At 41.4% G+C, this 22,594-nt stretch overlaps 1 protein-coding gene across 4 annotated transcripts in view; it reads left to right on the forward strand.

Annotated features, from left to right (window-relative positions):
- MTMR14 (myotubularin related protein 14) overlaps positions 1-22,594 on the forward strand; it is a 92,110-nt gene that overhangs the window by 52,795 nt on the left and 16,721 nt on the right. For all 4 annotated transcript variants that reach the window (XM_063291423.1, XM_063291419.1, XM_063291420.1 and 1 more), the window contains one exon: positions 3,445-3,621. In XM_063291423.1, the coding sequence (XP_063147493.1) occupies positions 3,445-3,621 (177 nt within the window). The remainder of the gene's footprint in view (positions 1-3,444; positions 3,622-22,594) is intronic.

Here is a 22,594-nt window from a genome sequence, read left to right on the forward strand (position 1 = left end):
CCTTGACAAGCAGGAGCAGAGAGGCTGGGGATTTCAGAACCTTGCTGCAGGCTTTCCCTGATCAGTTTAATTTTTCTTTCTTCTCCCCAAGCATGTGCGCTAATGATATTTTACAGTGCAATTATTCTGAGCTAAATCTGGGCTGCGCTGAGAAGCAAGTGGAAATCCTCTGGGTAACAGTAAATTCTCAGCTTGCTGTTGTCACGCTTTGCCTCTTGAAGTGTATAAAGTATGTGTCTGTGGGGGAGAAATCTGAATCTGTTCCTGGTAGGGGCATTCCAGAAAGGCTGCCCTTGCCAAGTCTGTCCTATACCTCTTGACAGGCTAGATGCCCGTGGAAGTAAGAGCTGATGATGAAAACTGAACCAACAGGCAAATAATTCACTCAAAGCTGAAAGTTGTTGTTCTGGGTCATTGTGGTGGTCTGCAGGACTGAGCAAAATAATAGACATTCCATAACCAGAACACCAAATTATTTTGTGTTACCAAAGTATAAGATTTTTTTTAACCCATTCACTCATGTCTGATTCTCGGAGACTGCCTGGACAAGTTCCTGCAGTTTTCTTGGCAAGGTTTTTCAGAAATGGTTTGCCATTGCCTCCTTCCTAGGGCTGAGAGAGAGGGGCTGGCCCAAGGTCACTTAGCTGGCTTAGAACTCACCATCTCCCAGTTTCTAGCCTGGTGCCTTAACCACTACACCCAAATGGCTCTCATTTAATAATATGAGATAGATAGATAGATAGATAGATAGATAGATAGATAGATAGATAGATAGATAGATAGATAGATAGATAAGGAAGGAAGGAAGGAAGGAAGGAAGGAAGGAAGGAAGGAAGGAAGGAAGGAAGGAAGGAAGGAAATGAACTTGTCTAAAGTGGCTGCTCTGTTTACATAATTTTATTAAGCCTTTGAATCTTGGGGGACCTGGCTCAGAGACACAGATCAAATAGGACCCTTGTTTTAGATTATCGTTCAAACGTTGTCCAAATTTCTTGGGAGAGAATCTCTGCCATACTCTTAGGTGGCCTGCCTTCCTTTTCCATAGACTCCTTGTTTGTTTCACCCTGTCTCTAGCACATGCACAGAATCTAGATCTAGTGAAGGGAGGATTTGCTGGTGAGGAGCTGAAATAGGAGGCCAGTCTTCTAAGAATATTAAAAAAAAACAAGTATAAAATGGGACAATGGTTAGGGATTGTCATGGGAAAGGCTTAAGGTTTAAAACTGAACAAAACACCCTAATTTGTCAATCTAAAGAGCAGTTTTGAATACAGGTATTTTTATTTTACAGTATATGTTTTCCCTTTAAAATAAGAGTGCTGGAGTCAAGCTCTTAAAATGAAAACAGAGGGGGTTTTTTGAGGGTGGAAACTATCCAACTGAGATAAAGCTCATAATCCTCAATTCAAAATGAAGCTGTCACTTCACAATGTTCTAAATACTTGGGCTGCCTATCTTGCATTGCGAGTTGTCATGAATTGGGAAAAAATGTCTTAAACTTGGGCTCCAGTGATGTCTACTGGAATAAGGTGACACAAACTTCTAGGAAAAAAGTGAAGTCTCTTATGCTCAAGGAGGCCCATTTTTAAGGGGTATTCTGGGTCTTTCTCCCTCACTGCCCCTTCTAGCCAGAACAGGATGGCTGCACATACCAGAGGGGGCCCTGTTGAGTTTGGAAAAGCCTCTCTCCTTTTAATTGCCTCTCATCTCTGGCAGCCTGCTTGCAGTGCCTGTAGCTGAGTTATTAAGCACTTCATTAAATCAGTCACAAGGAAGAAGGGAGAGGGGAGAAAAAGCCTCTTGAAAGCCTGGCGCTGCTGGCCTGACTTTTGGAGAAAGAGTGGCTGAGGGTTTTCCAAGGAAATCCTGGAGATTGAGGAGAGTCCTTATTAACATACACAGCCAGGGGTAGTAAATAAGCCAGGCCTCTGATAACTGCTTAGCAAGCATCTGAGGATTCAGAGATGGCTGAATGGGGGGTGGGGAAGATGAAGGACAAGCAAAGATGGGCCTTCATAGGGAGGCTGTGGCAGGTTCAGACCCCTTGAGCATCAAACGCTGGTTACTACAGTTGAAAAGCCACAGCACTGCCTTGATCACAAGTCTGTTTGAATTGTGCGAGGCTTTGCTTGTGTGAAAATTGAGAGTGATCCCTGAAGTTGCTTTAGTAACAAGAGCATCTGGAAGGAAGTTGTCCCCAGGGGATGGATACAGCCCGCCTCCGGGGTGGTCTAGGCCACATAAAGGGCGTTCTCCTCTTTTGTTTCTCTCTCATGTTGATGAATATTTCAGTAGGCCTTTCTAAAAACAAGTATTTATTAAATTTGTACATGTACTCCTCTCCCTTTCCAAAACTGGAGGTTTTTGAAGGACCTTCCATCAGTTTGGGTGGTCAAGAAGGGAGAGGGGCAGAAAGAAGCTTCTGGATATGGCACTGAGAAGCTTAAATCATGAAGGTGATCAATTACAGAAGAGGCCGTGGAGATGTAGAGGGTATGGAAATGTCCCCTGTGGATATTTAGGAAACTCAACTCTGTCAAGTGCTGCGTTAGCAAATCACACTTGCGTGCCTTGCTAGACTTTGCTGGGAAGTTTGAACTATGAATTCCAATAGTAATGGCAAGAAGCTGGTTGCCTTGGGAACCAGTTAAGTAGGCAGGTGATTGAAAACTTGTACAGGTCTCTAAACTGCTGGTAGAGCACCAAAGGTGATGCTGTGAATTGGAAAGTCTCCTATTTCAAATGTTGCCCCAGCTGTGAAGTAACTTAGGGAAATACTTACCTAAGGCTTGCCTTTCCCATCTGTAATATGGGGACTGTCCTATTTGAAATCTCTGAATATTGAACAAAAGAATGGAATGAATGCCCTGCGTCAGATAGCTACATCTTTATTTTGGAGGCCTTCTGGCTGTGAATAATTTTAAACTCTTAACTATGATTTGTATGTTAAGATCCTTCTCTTTCTATTGCTGGCAGATCTTTAATTATTAGATTGGCTGCCTGTTTTTCTGTGCTGTATTGCAGTGTTTCTCAACCTCAGTAACTTTAAGATGTGTGGACTTCAACTCCCAGAATTCCCCAGCCAGTATAGCTGGCTGGGGAATTCTAGGAGTTGAAGTCCACACATCTTAAAGCTGTCTAGGTTGAGAAATACTGCTGTATTGTTTAAAACAGGTTAGTAACTTCCGCTTTATTGTTTCCACTCCATTACCTGCTTTGAGTTTTCTTTCAAGAAAATTTCCCTTAGCACCGATTCATTTGAAAATAATTCTGAGCTCCGGAGGTCTAACATCTTAACTTCATAAGTTTATAAAGTTTACAAGGCAACCTCATAGCCAGGCTGCCTAGGAACCTCCCTGGTGAAAAGACAGGGCCAGGCCCATCTTGCTTTAGCAAAGTTCCCGAGCGGATCAGACATCAAGTAAGCGACATTGTGTCTTGGCAGGAGGAAAAATTGTGCATCGTCTCCCCAGTCAGTCCTGTGGAATCGGACGCAGCAACCTGAAGAGAGACTGCCTGCGCAGGGCACGCTTGACGCGAGGTCCTCCAGCTCCTCTTCTTCCAATCATTCAGAAAGCTTCTCCAGGCTAGGCAGCAGTCCGCTAGAAGTCCCTAAGGCCAGGTGAGATGCGATAGTTCCTGTCCGTCGTTGGGAAGGGGCGGAGGGGCTTGGAAGCAGATAGCAAGTACCAGCTTGAGCAGGGCTACTTCCAGGAACAGAGGAAATTCCTGTTTCCTATTGAAAAAAATCTTCTGTGTTTGGGAGAAGTCTATCAGGCAGATGCACGCAAATTGTTTGCAGAGGATCTTCTGGAAACATTTCAGATAACTTTCTAGAAAAAGCAGCATACCCTTTTTCTGCCTCTTGCGGTAAAAAAAGTATAATCGCAGTAGCAATTTAGTGCTATTCAGCTACACCTGGCTTCTGCCACCTGAGAGGCTCGCTCTTGCTGCCATAAATAGGGACTTGGCTGGCGGAATGAAAGTGGAGATAAGGCTCTGAATGTAATGGTTGGCATCTAGAATCTGGAGGTTTGGAAAAAATCAGCTTATAGGAGGAACAAGGAGCTGTAATGAACTGAATCAGGGGCAGCTAGAAGGTTCAGCTCAGTCCTCTGCTGGTCCTGACAGTTTCATGTTGTTTACTGTTTGTGGGCCTGTGTCCGTGGCTCTCTGACTGAGAAAATATAGTCATTAAAAAGAAACAGCGCTGACGTTTTTAGGGATGCCAAGTTCTGCATCCAGATTTCAAGGGACACGGGGAAATGTATATGGAGCATTATTAAAAAGACATCTTAAGGAGACTGCAGAAGGGTAGTATGTGTGAGGGTCCTTCTTTAGACCCCTAAAGCAGCTCTTTCTTAAAAGGGCACGCCTAGTGAATTTGTGTAGCTAGGAGAGGAATACATGCAAGTGGAAAAGACGTACTAGAATTGCAGTCTAAAGACTTATGGGAAGGGGAGGGATGCGCTGCCCATCTAGGTAGATGCAATTCAGCAGCCCAAGCCCAGTTTGACTGTAATACAGGTAAAATTGCAATGCAGATTTGGTGAGGAATTTGTCTTTTTGGCCAGGTAAGTCTTTTGCTGCTGCTTCTTGCTGGTCACAGTTTTCAACCTATCAAAGATGTATTTAAAATACTTGAGCAGAGTTTAGTTTTGTCAAACTACCCATTATTTGCTGTATTTGTAATAGACCTAGATCACAGGAAAAACGTCAGTGGGACAAGGCAGCAAACTAAATATGGTGCTCAGGTTACTCTCTTTGAAAAGAAGGATTGAGCGGGAGGGGGGAGGATCCTAAGCAGGATTTCCTTCTTGGCAGTAGCTCCCAGTTTAGGGAATGTTTGAACTACAAAAATGTGTCCCAAACTGGTTTTGTTTTGTTCTTAAGCAAATTCAGATATGTATTTGGCTGGTTTGGATCCATCTGTGTTATATCCTGTTGTATGTGTCACAGCTTGGTATTAAGTTTTTTGTTTTAGCTTGACTTGTATGTTGCCTAGAGGCCTGTTCAGATTAGATGTAATAAATACTTAAATAAACACTGAATGCTCTCAAACCCTTTATAAAAGCCTTTCTTCTGCTTTCCAAGAGGAAGAACTAAGCCTAGATGCTTGTATTCTGCTAGTAACTGCTGAATAGGGTGGAGGAGAAAGTCTGCTTGAGAGACAGGCAAGCTTGTTCCTGAAGGCTAGATCAGTGTTTCTCAGCCTTGGCAACTTTAAGGCGTGTGGACTTCAACTCCCAGAATTCCCCAGCCAGCCTGTTATTCCCTGAGATGAGCTTTGCTGGCTGGGGAATTCTGGGAGTTGAAGTCCACACACTTTAACGTTGCCAAGGTTGAGAAACACCAGTCTAAATCATACATGCAGCTCTGGGAAAGGAGAAGAAACTGGTGGGTCTTGATCCCATCTCCCATCAAGAGAAGTTTCTTCTGTTATATGGGCCAAGTGGCAGACTAGGCACAAGGAAACTCCACGGCTGTCTGTTTCTGAAGGCTGGAGAGATGTTTAATTGAAGCCAAAGAAACATATCGGTGGTTAAGCTGGCAGGCATATGCATCCCTGCATTCCAGTTGCCTGAAGCTGTGAATGAGTGAAATTAAATGGCATCACTCAGTACTGCCCCGTTGGGGGTTGTCTGCTTTCCTGCAGTAATTGCGGCAGAGAAATTGAGGACCTGGAAGATCGGGACATCCCTGTCTGGTGTTGTGTTCGGCTGTAGTGAAAGAGCTGCTTAAAAAAAATAACATTTGTCTGCTACTTCTACTTAATCAACATGGGCCGTGGTGGAAGGATAAAATGGGGTGTAATCGCTTATGTATCCACAGGTATATGGCTACCTAATTTGTGTCTTAGTGGCATGAAGAACTTTTGTACCATGTTGAGCTGTCCGTGTTTTTTTTGCCTCCTGCAGTGAGATGCACTTTGTGGATTTTTTTTTTTTTTTAAATCACATCTGAAGTGATCTCACACCTCATGACAAGTCTGGATGTTTCTTTTGCATGTTTGCTACGCTGTACAAGCCGCTCGGCTCAAGTTCCAGACTAGTAATATGTTTTAAGGAGCCGGGATGATGCTCAGGAGGGGGTTTGCAAGCAGCAGGATTAATGTTGTTTAACACTCACACAAGAGCTTAGCAAATAGTTCAAGCTGCACCTGGAAGCATTTTTTCCAAAAACCATTCTGCAGGAAGCTTTGTGATTACTTTGAGAATACTGTTCCAGCAGTTTCAACAGAACTGTCAGGAGGGAGTACTGGTGTTTTCCCCAGAACTACAAGATGCTGTATTTCATACTTTTTATATTTGTCCTTTATTTGAATGCATTTTGATCCAAAGGAAACTGAAACTTTAGCTTGGCAAAAAATATTACAACCGCTCTTCTAAAGGCACAGTACTTTCAAACATGGTGTCTTCCCCCTTTTCCCCCTCTTGCCCAGTGGAGCTTAAAACTGAATTCTGAGCCAGGTCTGGTACCAGGTTTACACTGATGGGGTAGGATGGTTCCCACTAGGGCTTGAGAAGTTTGTTAATGCAGGCAGTCCTCATTTAACGATCACAATGGGGACTGGCAACTTAGTTGTTAAGTGAAGCAGTCGCTAAGTGAAACCGTGACTGTGCTTTGATCTTACTTCAGCTTTCCTTTGCTTTACAGACCTGCAAAGGTCATATATGTGAGGATTGGTTGTAAAGTTACTTTTTCCATCACCGTCATAACTGTGAATGGTTGCTAAATAAAGCAGTCACTAAATGAGGACTAGCTGTGTACCTGTTGCACATCTCAATCCCTGCTGTAGCTGGAATTTAAGCTTCTGGCCACTGAATACAGACCTTTGTTCATGTGTTTACCTGCAGCCATTCTGAGCATGCCCAGTGTTTTTATATATTGCATGTATTGGTTGGTTGGTTGGTTGGTTGGTTTATTTATATGCTACTCAAGGGCTTCCTCTGATTTTATCTCCGCCTCAGCCTATGAGCTAGGCTGGACTGAGGGAGAGTGAATGACTCATTATCACCCAGTAAAGTTCCATGGATCAATGGAGTCTTTCTGGACTTAGCCCAACATCTTAACCGCTCTACCACCCACTAGCTAAAAGTCTAGAGTATCTGAGAATTGCCATAACCTGGGGAAACCTGTTATGTCCCTGAGATGAGCTCGTGGCTATTGCTGTAGATGGGGGAAAGCATCTTCTTGCATGTGGCTTGTGGTGCATGAGTCCTGGGTCTATTGTGATCTTGCAGTTATGCCCTGAGTCAGGTAATACATGCTCTACCATGTCAGCAAATTGGTTTGCTTGAAAATTTCTGACTGCCAAGTGGTGTTTGATTGCAGGCTGTGTTTTTAGGGTCTGTACAAAGATCCATCTGCCACTCAATCACTGTTAACAGAGTAATTGTTAGGTTTCTGGTGTTTCTGGTTAAATATTTACATATAGGGAGATCTTAGCATGTCTGCTGATTACCATATAGCTGCTTACAGCAGACAGAAATGGGCAAATATTAGTCATAGGCACCAGGCACTGGTGTAGAGCCAGTTTGGTCTAGTGGTTAAGGTTCTGGGCTAGAAACCAGGAGACTGTGTTCTAGTCCCGCCTGAGGCATGAAAGCTGGCTGGGTGACCTTGGGCCAGTCACTCTCTCTCAGCCCAACTCACCTCACAGGGTTGCTGTTGTGGGGAAAGTAGGAGGAGGAAGGAGTATTAAGTATGTTCACCACCTTGAGATATTTATAAAAATATAAATAATAAGGGTGGGATAGGGAAAAACTAAATGAATGCATGCAAACTAAAATCCGGATCTGTGCCAGGCATTCCAAATTCCCAAGACAAGCTGAGTTTTGCTGCATGTACACCTAATGGAGATCAAACAAATGTGCAGAGGAGGGGAAAAAAAGGAAAACTTCTTTTTTAAAATACGTTCATACTGTACAATTTATTCCAGCTTTTCTGGTCTGGTAGAAAAACTAGTAATACCTATAGCACAAGTGCTGAAATTCTGATTTATTTCTCTCCATAATGTCAGAAATGTATTGAGGTGTTGCCTGTGCTGTTTGGTAGGTTATAAACATTTTCTCTAAAAGGCTGAGATCCCTAGGAAATTCGATTTTTGTTCCAGAAGTGCACTTTTCACTTTTTCTACCTTGTGCAGAAGTTCAGTGTACTCTGTATGGGCACACAAGTGGGATTGCTGGTTGTACTGGCTCCATCTATTGTAGGCAGGTTCTTAATAGGGCAATCATGGAGTTGAAAGAGACTGTTTGGACCATATAGACCATGCTGGCTGGGGAATTCTGGGAATTGGAAGTCCACATTTATTTAGGCCATCCAGTCCAGCCTCCTGCTTGGTACAGGCATCCAAACTGAAGTAGCCAACAACCTCCACTTGAACACATTCAGGGGAAGATGGTTCCATCATCTCTCTGGCTAATTAGTTCAACTGTTGAACAGCTCTTAATGTTAGGATGATGTTGCTAGCATTCATTTGGAATTTGCCTTCCCTGGTCTTAAATCTTTTCACAGATCTTACATTTTTAGCTCATTAATCATACATACTGCCCTTCTTTCAAACTATTCTCGTTTCTCTGAATTTTTCTTAAAATGGTGCTGCTCAGATCCAGTTCTTGAGGTCTGATCTGATGAATACAGAATAAAGTGTAATGACTTCTTCCCAAGGATTGGAAACGGCACTTCCACTGATATGGTCTACAGCTGCATTTGGTTTTGTCTCAATTCATTAATTTACATTGCCCCTTCCAAGGTGGTATAGTTGCCATCTTGGTCCAAAAAATAAAAGTCCAGATAGAAAAAGCATTACAAACCATGTCACCTCAGATTTGAGGATGGAAGATAGGACTCATCTTCAGGCTGAGTGAAGATTGGCCTAACATTTTATCCATCTCCCTTTTCTTCTACACACTGGTATGCAATATGTTCTATGGCTCTGGCTGAGGACATCTTTTTATAATCCTGGTTTGTTCCCCATTCTACCCTCTCAAGGGGTGAGATTGTACAAATAGAAAATGGAGACCAAGGTTGTTAACTGCTTATTTGTTATCAGGTTATCAGCAGAAAACAGATTGGGAGTTTGCTGTGAATGACTAGGTCCTTTCCCTAAAATGTATAGTGTTTGCCCACAGGTTGATTAAATGATACAGATTATCTATTCTCTCTGTGTTAACAAGGAAGGACTTGTCGGAGCATCTCCATAACTGCCATGGTCTCTGATATTTCTAAAATCATTAGTTTTAAGACTTAATAACTGAAATGAGATACTAAATGAAAAGTGCGTGCAGTAGAACGCTCTGTGTCCCCTTAACAAATCTCCAAATTGATATCGTTCATGAGTAAAGCCATTGCCAATAAGTAGATTACAAAAATAGCATGCAGAAGATCATAGTTCACCCCCAGTATCTGGAGCTGGAAGGCTCAGATAGCAAGTGACATAAAAGACTCTGCCTGGGACCTGGAGAGCCTCTGCTGCTCTGCGGTAAGATCAGGCTGTTAAGGAGAACATGCCCTATAAGGCACTCTAAGGCAGTTGTGTATCTTCACATGCAGAGATTGATTCCAAAGCTGAACTTCCTGTCAGACTAAATCCTTGCCCAAGTTTTGAACTCACATTCTTGCACCAGTCCAAGTTTAGCATTTGATCAAGTTTCTCTCTCTTTTCCTTGCTAGCTAATTTGATTTGTCTAATCAGGCAGTGTGAGGAAAGAAAAAGAGTTTTCAGAACCCCAGATATTTTTTCTTGCCAGTTGGTGCAGTGGAAAGATATGTCCTAATTAAATGAAGCTCTTTCTCCAGGACTATAGCGTAAGACCGATCTGCTTGAAGACCCAGGGGATCTTAATGGTCTACCTGCTAGAGAGAAGGGCAGCCCCATCACAGTCTGTCTTGCCCTCATTAGCTGGTTTCCCTTTCAGAGGGGCTGGCTGGCTGCTCTATATGATGTACCAAGTTTCCGCTTCCCTCCATTTTTGAGTAAGCTTAACAACCATAGGAAAAGAACGTCCTTTGATGGACTGCTAACTGGTTCAGAAGCAGAAAGCAAAGAATAAGGATAAATTTTCTCAATGGAAGGAAATAAGAAAAGTCCCTCAGGGATCTGCATTGAGACCAATGCTTTTTCACTTGTTCACAAATTATCTTGACTGATGGGAAAGCTGTGACCTAGACAGATTTGTGAATGATACCAAACTGTTAAAAGTCATGAATAGAAAAAGTGATCAGGGAGAACTTCAGAAAGGACTCTTTAAACTGGGTGAAGGTGAGTCAAATAGAAAACGTGATTCAAATTAAATATACTGAAAATGCTCTTTAATGGACCTTTGGGGGGGGAGAGGTATCTGTTCTTCCCCAGTGTACTGATATCATTAGGCAAGTGATGTAAATACTGCTAATAATGTAAACTGAATGGGGCTTTTCAATTTTTTTAAGCCATTTGGGTGCAGGGGACAGGTCCACTATCTTGGGCTGATGACTGGACAGAAGTGTCAGTTGCTTCTAAGTCCACTTAACAAGGATCTGTTAAATTGAGGTTTCATTGTGAGGGATATTAAGACAAAAAAAATTAACTTCAACTATATAGTGATAGGGTCCAAGCATCTGTAAATGACCAGGAAAAAGTCTTGGGGGTCATAATTCTCAATGAAAATAGCATCTGTAAAAAAGGCAAGTTCCATGCCAGGAACAATTAGGAAAAGGATTGGAAAATCAACCTGCCAAGACTATAATGATGGTATGAAAATCTGTTGCATGTCCATATCTGGAATCCTGCATATAGTTCTGGTCTTCATGTTTGAAAAGGGATATAACAGAGCTGAAAAATGTATAGAAGTGCGCAACCAAAAATGGTCAGGGAGTTCAAATGACTTTGTTATGAAAAAAGGCTAGAATGTTTGGGATTCTTTAGTTTAGAGAAAGGTGACTGAGGAGGGATCTGACTGAGATGTATAAAATGATACATAGCATGAGGAAAGGAAAGGGAACATTGTTTGTCCCTCTCTGAAAACACTACAATCATCAGTGATCCAATGATGCTGATTGGAAGAAGACTTAGAACAGACAAAAGAAAGGACTTCTTCACACAGGGAATACTTAATCTGTGGGATTCATTAGTGCATGATGTGGTGATGGGCATTAACTTTTAATGTTTTTAAAAAGAGAATTGGATAAATGCAAGGAGGAGAGGCCAGTCAGGTTCTATTAATCGTGAGCCTCAATGTAGACCCTAAAGCATCACTCCAAATAGGAGTTGCAGGAAAACTGTGGCAAGAGAATGTAAGAAACAGGCCGTGATGGGCCTTGGCCTGATCCAGTGGGCACTCTTCAGACATACTCAGCCAGGGTCTTGAAACAGCTGTGGGCACTTCCCTAAAAACAAGCAACATGAAGCTGGAATTCTTGTTCTTGCCTGGGGTGTAGCTGGAAGGAGAAAAAGGATTACCCAAATATTTGTTGGAGACAAACTCTGCCAAGCATGGTTTTACCACAAAATTCTTGCCTTGCCTTGCTCTCAACTTCCTTCTTCAGAGGGTTGCAAAAGGAGAATCGGCTATCCTGGGCTTGACGCAAATCAACATGGGAGACTTAGTTGAAGAAGTAGAAATAGCAAGAACATCAGGGAATGTGAATGTGTAATGCTGGAGTTCTTGGTTTTAAAGAAAATTAAAACTTAACTGTGACCAAAATTTATTTATTTGTTTGTTTGTTTGTTTGTCAGATTTGTCACTGCCCATCTCCTCCGAGTGGAGGAACTCTGGGCGGTTTACAATACAAAACAATAAATATATAATAAAACTTCAGTATAAAACACACTATAAAACAATTTCACAGAACTACCAAATATAATAAAATCCAGATGGCTGTGATCTCCTTCAGTCATTGTATAGGAGGGGCACTTCAAGGCGCCAGCCAGCCCCAAGTATGTCGATTCTCCTCCCTGCCCCAAGCCTGGTGGCAGAGCCAGGTCTTCAACTTCCTCCGGAAGGCCAGGAGCGATGGGGCTAATCTCAACTCCCAAGGCAAGATGTCCCAGAGGGCGGGTGCTACAAGTCTAATGTTTATTAGACTTAAAGAAAGCAAAATTTAATTAACTTTTCTAAGACAATTCTAAGTAGGATACCACGGCAGAAGAAGCTAATGAGAAAAAACACTGAAGTTAGATGGGAATTCCTAAAGAAGGAGTTATTAAAAATAAAACTGCAAACAATTCCATTGAGGGAAGAGAGGGTGGCTACACAAAAAGCTTAGTGAAGATCAGAAAACCAAAACAAAACAAAACAAAGACACTACAGGGAATGTAAAAAGGGTTAGGTCAGAGTACATACAAGTAGCCTGTAACTTTAGACTTGGGGTCAGGAAGTGAAACCTCAGAATGAGTTGAGGTTAGTGAAGGTGGCTAAAAATAAAGAATTGGTATGCCTGCTGCTCATTGAGAAAGGCAAAATGCTAACAAAGAGAAAGCAGAGTTATCATCGCTGATAGATTTAGTCTTCTCTAAGAGAAAATAATATTGTGAAGAACGAGATTAAGGAATATGATTGAAGCTTGAGATAAAAAGAAGCATGGCCAGAGAATACCTCTTTACTTTAAATGAGTTTAAATCTCCAGGACTAGATTAATTGCATTCTAGTTACTGGAGGAACTATCTGATAATCTGGCCAAACCTTATTTATTACCTTTGAGAAATCCTGGAGAAAAGGTGAAATGCCAGATGACTGGAAGAGAGCAAATGTTGTCCCTATTTCCAAAAAGGGGCAAAAGGAAGATCCAACAAATTACAGACCTGTCTGTCTGACACCAACAGCTGGGAAGATTCTAAAGAAGATCATAAAGAGATTGGTAAACACCTTGATTATCAAAAGTCAGCATGGATTTGTCAAGAACAAATCTTGTCAGATTTATCTTATTTCATTTTGGATCCTGTTTAGCTTCCTTGATAGGATGTGGGAACACTGTAATAGCTCTTAACTTTTCCAAAACATTTAATTAAGTACCCTGTGTCATGCAGATTAACAAATTAGTTAAGTGTGGGCTCAACGGCGTAACAGTTAAATAGAAATATAGCTAGCTCAAAAACCATATTCAAGAAGTGCTAATTAATGGTTCCTCATCAAACTGGAGAGAATTATCAGTGCTGGATCCTCTACCCTTTAATAGTTTTAATAGTCTTGTTTATGATTTGGCTGAAGGAATACTTAATCAGATTTGCAGATGACACCAAGTTGGATGGGGTAACTAAGACCTTAGAAGACAAGAATGAAATCCCAAATAATGTTGATAGGTTCCTGGCCCCTTCCAAATCTATGAATCTATGATATTTGTTACAAAGTTGACTAGAATTATTAGATCAAATCACAGGAGATGGACAGGGACCTGACAGCATACTGTATGGGAAATCTGAAGTCTCTCTTCTCATCAATGGCTAATTGTATAAACAGTGTTTTCCTCCTAGACCAATCTGTCATTGACGATTGATTAGCAGTAACTGTAAACAAGTGCCCATGGTATAAGTAATAGACCCTTTCTTTATCACTTTTTATGTGTCTACCTCTGTAGCCTCAAAGGGACTCTTGGGCAGTTGTGTTTACCTACTAACAGGTGAGCAAATCTCATTTGGAACTCTTTATGGACCAAACGGTGACCTCGGCGGGATCATAAAAGTCACAAAATTGAACATGAAAGCTATTATATTGCCATTTATAAACTGATCACTATACTCAAGTTATTGAGAAGACCTTCTTGTCCCTTCCACCCCCTCCTCAATGTCATTGTAAAAACACTATAAACTAGAAAATTAAAGTTCAGTTTTGCTTATTTACAAGTTCATATTTAATTTCTTAAATGCTTGACTTCCCAGTGATTGATTGATCATGAAATTTGTAGATCATCTCAGTTCAGTTGGACTGTAGGCAGTTATGTATGAATATAATAATGTAAACAATATAACAAAATATAAATATATAAACAACAAAAATTGAAACTATGGTTAAGACTAAATGTCTTGCTCAAACTTCTATACTGTTAAGCACTGCTTATTGTATTCTTAATTGATTTGATATTTTCATTGTTTGACTTAACAAAAGTGTACAAAGGAATATTAAAAGGTTAAAAATACTAATGAAACAATGTGTCCTCTTGCCTGTTAAAAAAATTAGTGCGAATAACATTCTTTCACAGATCTGTTTTGAAATGTAGTACCGCTCATTTGTGCAGCTAGATGTTCCATCAGTAGAAATGTAGCATGGAGCCAAACTGTTTAATTTTTCATCTGAAAGTGGAGGCTTTTTTTTTGATGCTCACTCAAGTGTTTGGTAAATCACTGCAGCAGAAGCTTACCTATTGCTCATTCTGAAATTCCCTTTCATCAGAGCTGGGTATCTGTTATAAGCATCTGTAGGGAGATTGGTCATGTGAGTTAAGTGTAAAGTACAAAAGTAAAGTGAATATGTTTTCTGAGATGTTGGCTATTACATGTTTTATCTACTCTTTTTTTTATTTTCATGCTTGACTTTCACTGCCTCAAAGATCCTTAGACGAATCATAGTCTGATTTTACTCCAGTCTGAAGAATAGGTTCAAATTCCCAAGACATTTGGACACAAAGAAGATTGAACATAGGGTAATGTAGCTTGCTGGTGCAAGAATTCAGGCCAAATAATTTCTGAAACCTTATCCCCCAGAAAGGGAGAAGTGGATTTGCTTTGAAAAAACTGTAGTAGTTAGTGACTCACCGCTCTAAGGGATTGAAATAAAGCTGACCAGACCCATCAGGTCATGAAATGTGATGTCTGCCTGTGGCTGAAGATACATCATCAGATGTGCCTGGAGATGAGTGGGAGGCAAACTTCCCGAAGGTTCTAAGCAGCAACCCGGACATCACGGAAATGAGTCCTGCTTTCTTGGGGACTCAGGGACTCTTCAGCCTGGTCCAGTAACCTTGACCCTGATCTGGAAATGAGACCATCCAGTCCTCAAGAAAAATACAGAGTCGGAATTCAAGATCAGAAGCTTCACAGTACAGAAATGCCATGCTGGCTCAGAGGACCATAAGTTTTGACAGGGAAGCAGCTGAGCTACTGCAGGAAGACTGATGACTCTCCGCTGTATGCTGGGAGTAGATTTATTGAGAAGTCTTTGAGCCTTTCCTTACAGGTGGCCAGTTGTTGGAAGCCACTCTTCACTGTATGTGCTGCTAGCTTTGCTACTGGTTGCCACGTTCCTGTTAGCTTGTTGTTTCACTATGCTTCCAGATTCCTCTCTGGTTTGGTGTTTTGGCTCAGCTTGTTGAGGCTTCTGATGCAGCAAAGGATTGCCTAAGGTGCCTTAGAATCATAGAGTCATAGGGTTGGAAGGACCTTGGAGGTCTTCTAGTCCAACCCCCTGCCCAAGGCAGGAATCCTCATACCGTCTCAATGGTTATCCAGTCTTTTCTTGAATGGTTGTCCAATCTTTCTGCCTTCACACAAGCCTGATTGTTCCCATCTTCTGGCTGCTGCTTTTAGGGTGGGACTGAAAGGTATTTACAGCTCTGTAATTAGCTTTAATGGCCAGACTTCAGGAGGCATGGGAAACAAGGGGCAAGGCTCCGGGCTGTGACAAAACACCTTCCAAGACTTCCATTGTCCACTGATAATGAACCCTTCTTATTAATTCAGGTGAAGACAAATGACACTGCAAAGACCAGCAATACCATATTATCACTGACTTTGAAGATTTGAAAAAAACAGAGGCTTATAAAGCTCACGGTCTCCATTGTCTATGTGCTGGTGCTCAGAATTTGGGAAATAAAATCAGCATTAAGTCTTAGTAAAGGGAAAGTTTCTTTTGAATTGAACTTGACTTCTTGTGACTTCACAGACTTCCTCCACATACTGCCATTGCTAGGAAGAAGGCAATGGCAAATCACTTCTGGAAAAAACTTGCCAGGGAAAATGCAGGGACCAGTCCAGGCAGTGGCCAGCAGCCAACACTGACTCTAAGGCACGCACACACCCACCCACACACACACACACACACACACACACACACACACAGCCTAAGGTACAGCCTGGGTTGTGCCTAGTGGCCTCCCATCCAAATAATAAGCAGGCGTAAACCAGCTTAGCTGTTTGCCTTCCAACCGTTGTTGATTGAACAGTAGAACAGAGACTTGGAGGGATGTCTCTCATGATTGATATATAGCAGTGAAAGGATACAAGTGGTTCAAGAGGAACAGAAGCAATAGAAAGGGAGGAGTTGTGTTTTATGCTGAAATTATTCACACCTGCTTAGAAATCCAAGTGAATTAATTAGGCAATAATGTGGAGTGCATCTTAGTTAAATGAGGAAAAGGATGAATAAAAGCAATGTTACTGGTGGTGTTTACTGTTTCTTCTCCAGCCAAGGAGATGATATGGATGAAACTTCTGGAAACCGACGGTTTCAAAAGAGGCATGAGGTTGTAGTGATTGGGGACTAATTATCCTATCTTTTGGGAGACAAACTCTGCCAAGCAAGTTTTTTGGGAAAATCCTTGTGGGAGTTGTTGACAACTTTCTGTGTCAGAAAGTGGAGGACAAGACAAGAGCATCAGCTGTTCTTAACGTGATGATAACGTTTATGGAATACTTCACCGAGGAAGTGAAAATAGCACAGATGTTGAAGGGAAGTGTTCATACAATGCTAGAGATCTCGATTTCAAAGGAGACTCATGCTGGGTGTGTTCAGAGGTGAATCATGGAAAAAATAGATGTTCATAAACCAGGAGCAATTATAAGTTTGATCCTATGGTAAGAGAAGCTGATGGAAAAACAGGTGCTCCAGATGGGTGGGAAATCCTGAAAAAGGATATAACTGAAAGCAAAATTGCAAGGAACATCAGTGAGGAAACAAAAGGAGAACAACAGAAGAAACTAATGTAGCTACACAAAAAGCTTAGTGAGGATCTGAAAACAAAAAAGGGAACATGGGAAATGGAAAGTGGACCAGCTCACAAAGAAAAGGTGCTGGCAGCATGGACTTGGGAAGGAATTCTGGGAATGATTCTTACATCAAAAGTGCGTCCAGTGTAGGGAAAGTATAGTTTTTGTAGTTTTATTGTGGTTGTGAGCTGCCCAGAGTTGTGCTCTAAGGTGGGCAGCCATACAAATCTTTTGAATAAAACTACAATAGATACTTATATTCTGCTCTTCAAGTTTATTAAGAGAAGTACTCTTTTAGGTAAATTCAGGTTCCACGCTGAGATCGTTGCAATGCTGTGTTCAAAAAAAGCATCTCAACTCATTTACATAAACAGATATGATTTAACTATATCGCTGTCTGCAACACCTTAAAGCAGCTACTCCTTTCCCCGGATTATAAGGCTGCCTTCTGCAGTTGCTCTGTGATCTCAGGGTGAGGCCCAGCCACTTGAAGGTGTTGCAGGGAGATGCCGTGTTTGTGTTCCCACACACTCTGAAGCTTCTCCTGCCCATTGAATCCAAAGCACTGCACAGTCCTACAAATTAATATTGCAGACTTCTTGATGTCCCCTGGAAATGTTCAAGATGAAATCCCAAGATGAAGTATTGTAATGGGTGTCTTCAGTTATTGTCACGCAGACTGGTAAATACACGTTCTGGTCATGTCAAGGAGGCACAGTACATAAGGACTGTTTTTAGGGTATCCACAACAGTCAGTGGCGAATCTGGAGAGGTGCCTAGGACATGGCATGAGAAATAAATCTTGTTGAACTGCTTTTCAGTGGTGAGCACTGTGCTGTCATACTTAATTCCAGCTAGAAAACTATGAACAATTCCAACCCAAGTTTTTTGTTTATTTTGGGGAAAGAACCTGGCTTCAAAAGAAAGGACTGGCAAAAAGAAAAGGAGAGGAAAAAGCAGCAGTGTCAGGTCTCTGGAGAATGTGTTTGGCAAGAGCATACTTTGCAGTTGTAGGAAAGAACCAGTGAATCAAAATGGTCCCGGGTTCAAGAAGAACCTTGTTAGATCAGCCCAAAGGTCTGTCCAGTGCAGCGTTCTGTATTGCAGACTGACCAGCCAAAAGCATCTAGGAAGCTCACAGGTCAAGAAAGGAATGTAAGAGCTCACCTCCAGAGTCGCTCTGTAGCAATGTTTCTTTAGACATGTGGACTTCAACTCCCAGCATTCCTCAGCCAGCATGGGGAATTCTGGGAGTTGAAGTCCACACATCTTGAAGTTGCTGAGATTGAGAAACACTGCTCTGTAGCAAGTGGCATTTAAGGTATGCCCAAATGACGACAAGAACGAGGAACGGAAGTTTACACAAGGTGAAAGGAAAGGAACGTATTGCTAATGAAGCTAAGCCCAGTGCACAAAATCCTTAAATCAGAGCAGGGAACTGGCTTGGGAGGTGCTTGGACAATTGAATGAAAGGGGAATTCTGACGGAAGGCAGTAGAAAACTGAATCCTTTGTCTCTGTCTTCAGTATAGAAGAGGTAATGAAGTATGCTTGAGCTGATGTACTTAGGAAAGAGGTCTGAGGAGATGAAGCAAATGGTGGTGGAAAAAGCTTATTCTAACTTCGATTTACAATTTAAAACCTTCAAGTTTGTTTGTTTATTTTAAAAGTTCAGATGGGAACACTTTGAAGAATACCAGTGAATTTTGTTGGGTATCATACATGTACATGCTGGTAAAAGATGGTTTTAACTTTAATTGACAAATCGAAAACCTCCAATTTCAATTAATCCAAATGAAATTTGTCTTGCCTTATATACCCATGCTACAGACGTGCAATGCTTTGGTTTCAACATCACAAAGGTTTCTCAGAGCAAGTGTGGGCATACGTATTGCACCTTCTGATACTTCCTTAAAGAAGATATGTCTTTTCCTGGGCTCTCATGGTAGTCACATGATCCAGGAAAATATGCTTTTGAATTAAGGAGGTGCCCACAGGGTGTGACAAGGTGTTTTTGAATGGGAGTGGACATGCTTTTGAACATCCTTGCTGTACCGCCATACATTGTCTTTGTTCTTTAAAATTCTCACATCATTCCTTTGGAGCATCTTATAACCTCCACCCAGCTATTACATTCTTAATTTTTCTCTTGACCCAGTGATTTTTCTTTAATATATTTGTTTTACCACTTCTTCATTCTCAAAAATAACCCAACCACCTTAGCATAATTTCTTTTGTATTGGCCACTTATTTTTGAATTTAATCTATGATAATTCAGCAACTATTTATTCTTGACCCTGTCTCTTCTTGTTTTACAACATTCACTTCTCAAATGCCCCATTTCTCAAATGCCCCAAATGTCCCCATCCACTGCAGAGGGGGGACAACCAATTTCTGTAGGCAATCTCTCCTGTGCATGACCTGCCCTCCCCCGCCCCCGCCCAGACCAGAGAGATTGGAGAAGAAGGGATTACAAGAGTAAGCAGGCACACAATGGGGAATACACTAGGCTGTTTGTGTAAGCGCGCTTGGGACTGCTGGCGCCAGCGTGTTGCTTTTACCATGTATTGAATATGTATTCCCCATTGATTGCCTGCTTACTCTCTTGTAATCCCTTCTTCTCCAATGAATGTAAATACAAACATTAATTCACTTCTTGTTAATTACCCCAGCGCTGGGGTGAGCATTCCAAAGGGAGAGGGAGAGGTTAGGCAAACACAAGCTGAAGGTATGAAACTGATTATTCTTGTCAGTTTTGAGCTGGAAAGCACAGTGTGGTCATGTGATTTCCCAGTTAGTGACTGCTCTGCTTAGCGACAGTTGCCAGTCCCAATTGTGGTCACTAAACAAGGACTATCTGTAATCCTGTAGTTTTTGTGTGAACTCACGTGATCTTTCCCTTTGAATAGGGGCACCACATTTTTCTAATCATCAGGCAAAACGCAGCCTTCACACACACCTTAAATAAGTCTCATAGCCACTCCATAGGCAAACCACATCCATATTTTAACATTTCTCCAGTTACACCATCTATATCTGCAGCCTCATCATTTCCCACCATTTTCACAGGATTTGTGATTTCATCAACTTTTATTTCAGTTCCACTCTTTGACACATCACTCTCAATCCTATTAAGAAGTCTAAAAAACTCCTCCAGCTTTCCCTCACCTCCGCTTTATCCCAGATCATTTCATCACTTTTATTTTTAATCCATTCACTCTGCAGGAGGCTTCTTATTTAGTCATCTTCATCCATTTTTAAAAAATTTCTATCAAGTTTGCTCTGCATTTTTGCTGCCTATACACTTTGCACTATTTTTTCTCTATTATGTACGTATCACGATGTTTTTCTTTTTTGCAACAGTCATTTTCCTATGAGCATTTTTCTCATCCATAGCCTTTTTCACTTCATTGTTGCACCAAGCATCCTTTTCATATTACCCCTTAGCGTAACTCCATACAGTTCTGTGACACTCTGTAATATAATTCTTTTCACTCTGTTCTAAGCAGCTTCCGTATTCTCTTCCTTTTTGCCCACTTTCCTTACGTTCTGTTGGGAGACAAAATATTAGATTCTTGGATGGTTCATACAGGACCCATACTTACTCTTCTTGCACTTGTTCTACTTCCACTGTCATTTTTTAACTTCTTTCCTTCTCCTCCGTGTCTATTTTTTTTCTGAAGATCCACTCTTGATACCAAGAAATTATCTGTCCCATATTCAGAATTGCTTATTACCCTGGTATCCTTCACTAATTCTCCAGTCTTTCATCATGAACTATCACATCAATCATGCTTTTAGATTTATGTGCATTCCTTTGCTATGTGGGCTGTGATAGACTTATGTTTATACCACATAACTGAAACAAATAGAATTTTTACTAAGCAGATGCTCACCAGATAGTCCCAATTCTCATTCATTCTTGAATCTCCGAATGGACCAGTCACCTTCTGCACACTCTCACCGTGTTTCCACCCATCCAGTCATATCACCTAACGGAATAATTTTCCCTTGGATTTCAATAATTCTAATGATGCACAGTTTTTCTCAAAACTTTTACATGTATCACCAGTCACTGGAACAGAACATTGAACTATCACCGACCTATGGATTCTTACATTTCTGTGCACCCGCATTCACCTAGATGACAATAATTCATTCTTTCTGGCATTCATTTTAGCTCTTCCATTCATAATTAAACTTCCCTGCATGTATTCATCAACCCCTCCCTGCAAGATCCTTCATTTGCATCTGTTACATCCTTCACTTTTCTCTTAGCTTCAAAGGTTCAGTATGTATCTGGGTTTTTTAAAATTCTTTCATTTTTATTTCTTCCATTTCTTTCTTTTAGCTCATGTTTAAGTCACAATCTTTCATATGCCATGATTGTCACCAAACAAATCTATAGATATTGACCTCCATCTGTAATGACCTCCATCATAGCTTTGGTCAATCAAGGCTTTCACATGCTTTTTAGTAAGATTTTTTTTTTTAATGTAGCCTGCGTTACCAGGCTACCCATATCATGTGCAGCATTCTTGCTAACAGTTAATGCTAGTTAGTTCTGTCCCATTTCAGCCAGCATACCACAAGGGTAACCAAGGTCGGCGGTTCGAATCCGCGTGACGGGGTGAGCTCCCGTTGCTAGTCCCAGCTCCTGCCAACCTAGCAGTTCGAAAACATGCAAATGTGAGTAGATTAATAGGTACCGCTTCGGCGGGCAGGTAACGGCGTTCCGTGTAGTCATGCCGGCCACATGACCACGGAACTGTCTATGGACAAACGCCGGCTCTTCGGCTTTGAAACGGAGATGAGCACCGCCCCCTAGAGTCGGACACAACTGGACTTAATGTCAAGGGAAACCTTTACCTTTACCTTTATGGTTACATTATTTTCTACAAGTTTTTTTTTTTTTAATGCCGAGTCAGTTTTTGATTCCTGGTAACTGCCTGGACTAGTCCCTGCAGTTTTCTTGGCACAGTTTTTCGGAAGTGGTTTGCCATTGCCTGTTTCCTAGAGCTGAGAGAAAGTGACTGCCCAAGGACACCCAGCTGCCTTCGTACCTAAGGCAGGACTAGAACTCTCAGTCTCCCGGTTTCTAGCCCGGTGCTTTAACCACTACATCAAACTGGCTCTCTTTCTACAACCTAGGACCTCTAATCTAGAGACTATCATGAAAACCAGCATACTGTTTCCTGCATCCCATCAAGCACTGTCATGACCATCAAAGGACTGGAAAGTGGCCATTTAATATTGATTTTCAAATAGGGGGTTATAAAATTAGAGACTGGTTAGCTTAAAGTCTCTTCTTTTTAAACTGTTGAAGTGTTCTTTTTTAAAATCAAGCAAATAGAAGGGCACATTTTGCTGAAGAAGAATCAGCATGTTTCTACAAAGCTAAGTCCAGCCTCCTAATTCTTTAGCATTCCTCGAGGATGTCAATAAGCGTGCAGTTTTGACACGGTAGACTTAATTTACTTGAAGTTTCAAAAAGCTTTTCACAAAATCCCCCACCAAAGACTCAGAGCCAATTCAGCTGAGACAAGGCAAAAGGTAGTTCAAGGGACATAATGTAAAGCAGGAAGAGATAGTCCCCAGTAGGGAAGAATATAAATAGCAGGTTCCTCTAAAAATCTGTATTGGGATCAGCCTTTTTAAACAAATATCTAGAGCTAAGTATGAAAAATAAAATG

The sequence above is a fragment of the Candoia aspera genome, chromosome 2 (genome assembly GCF_035149785.1).
Source record: "Candoia aspera isolate rCanAsp1 chromosome 2, rCanAsp1.hap2, whole genome shotgun sequence".
Taxonomy (NCBI): domain Eukaryota; kingdom Metazoa; phylum Chordata; class Lepidosauria; order Squamata; family Boidae; genus Candoia; species Candoia aspera.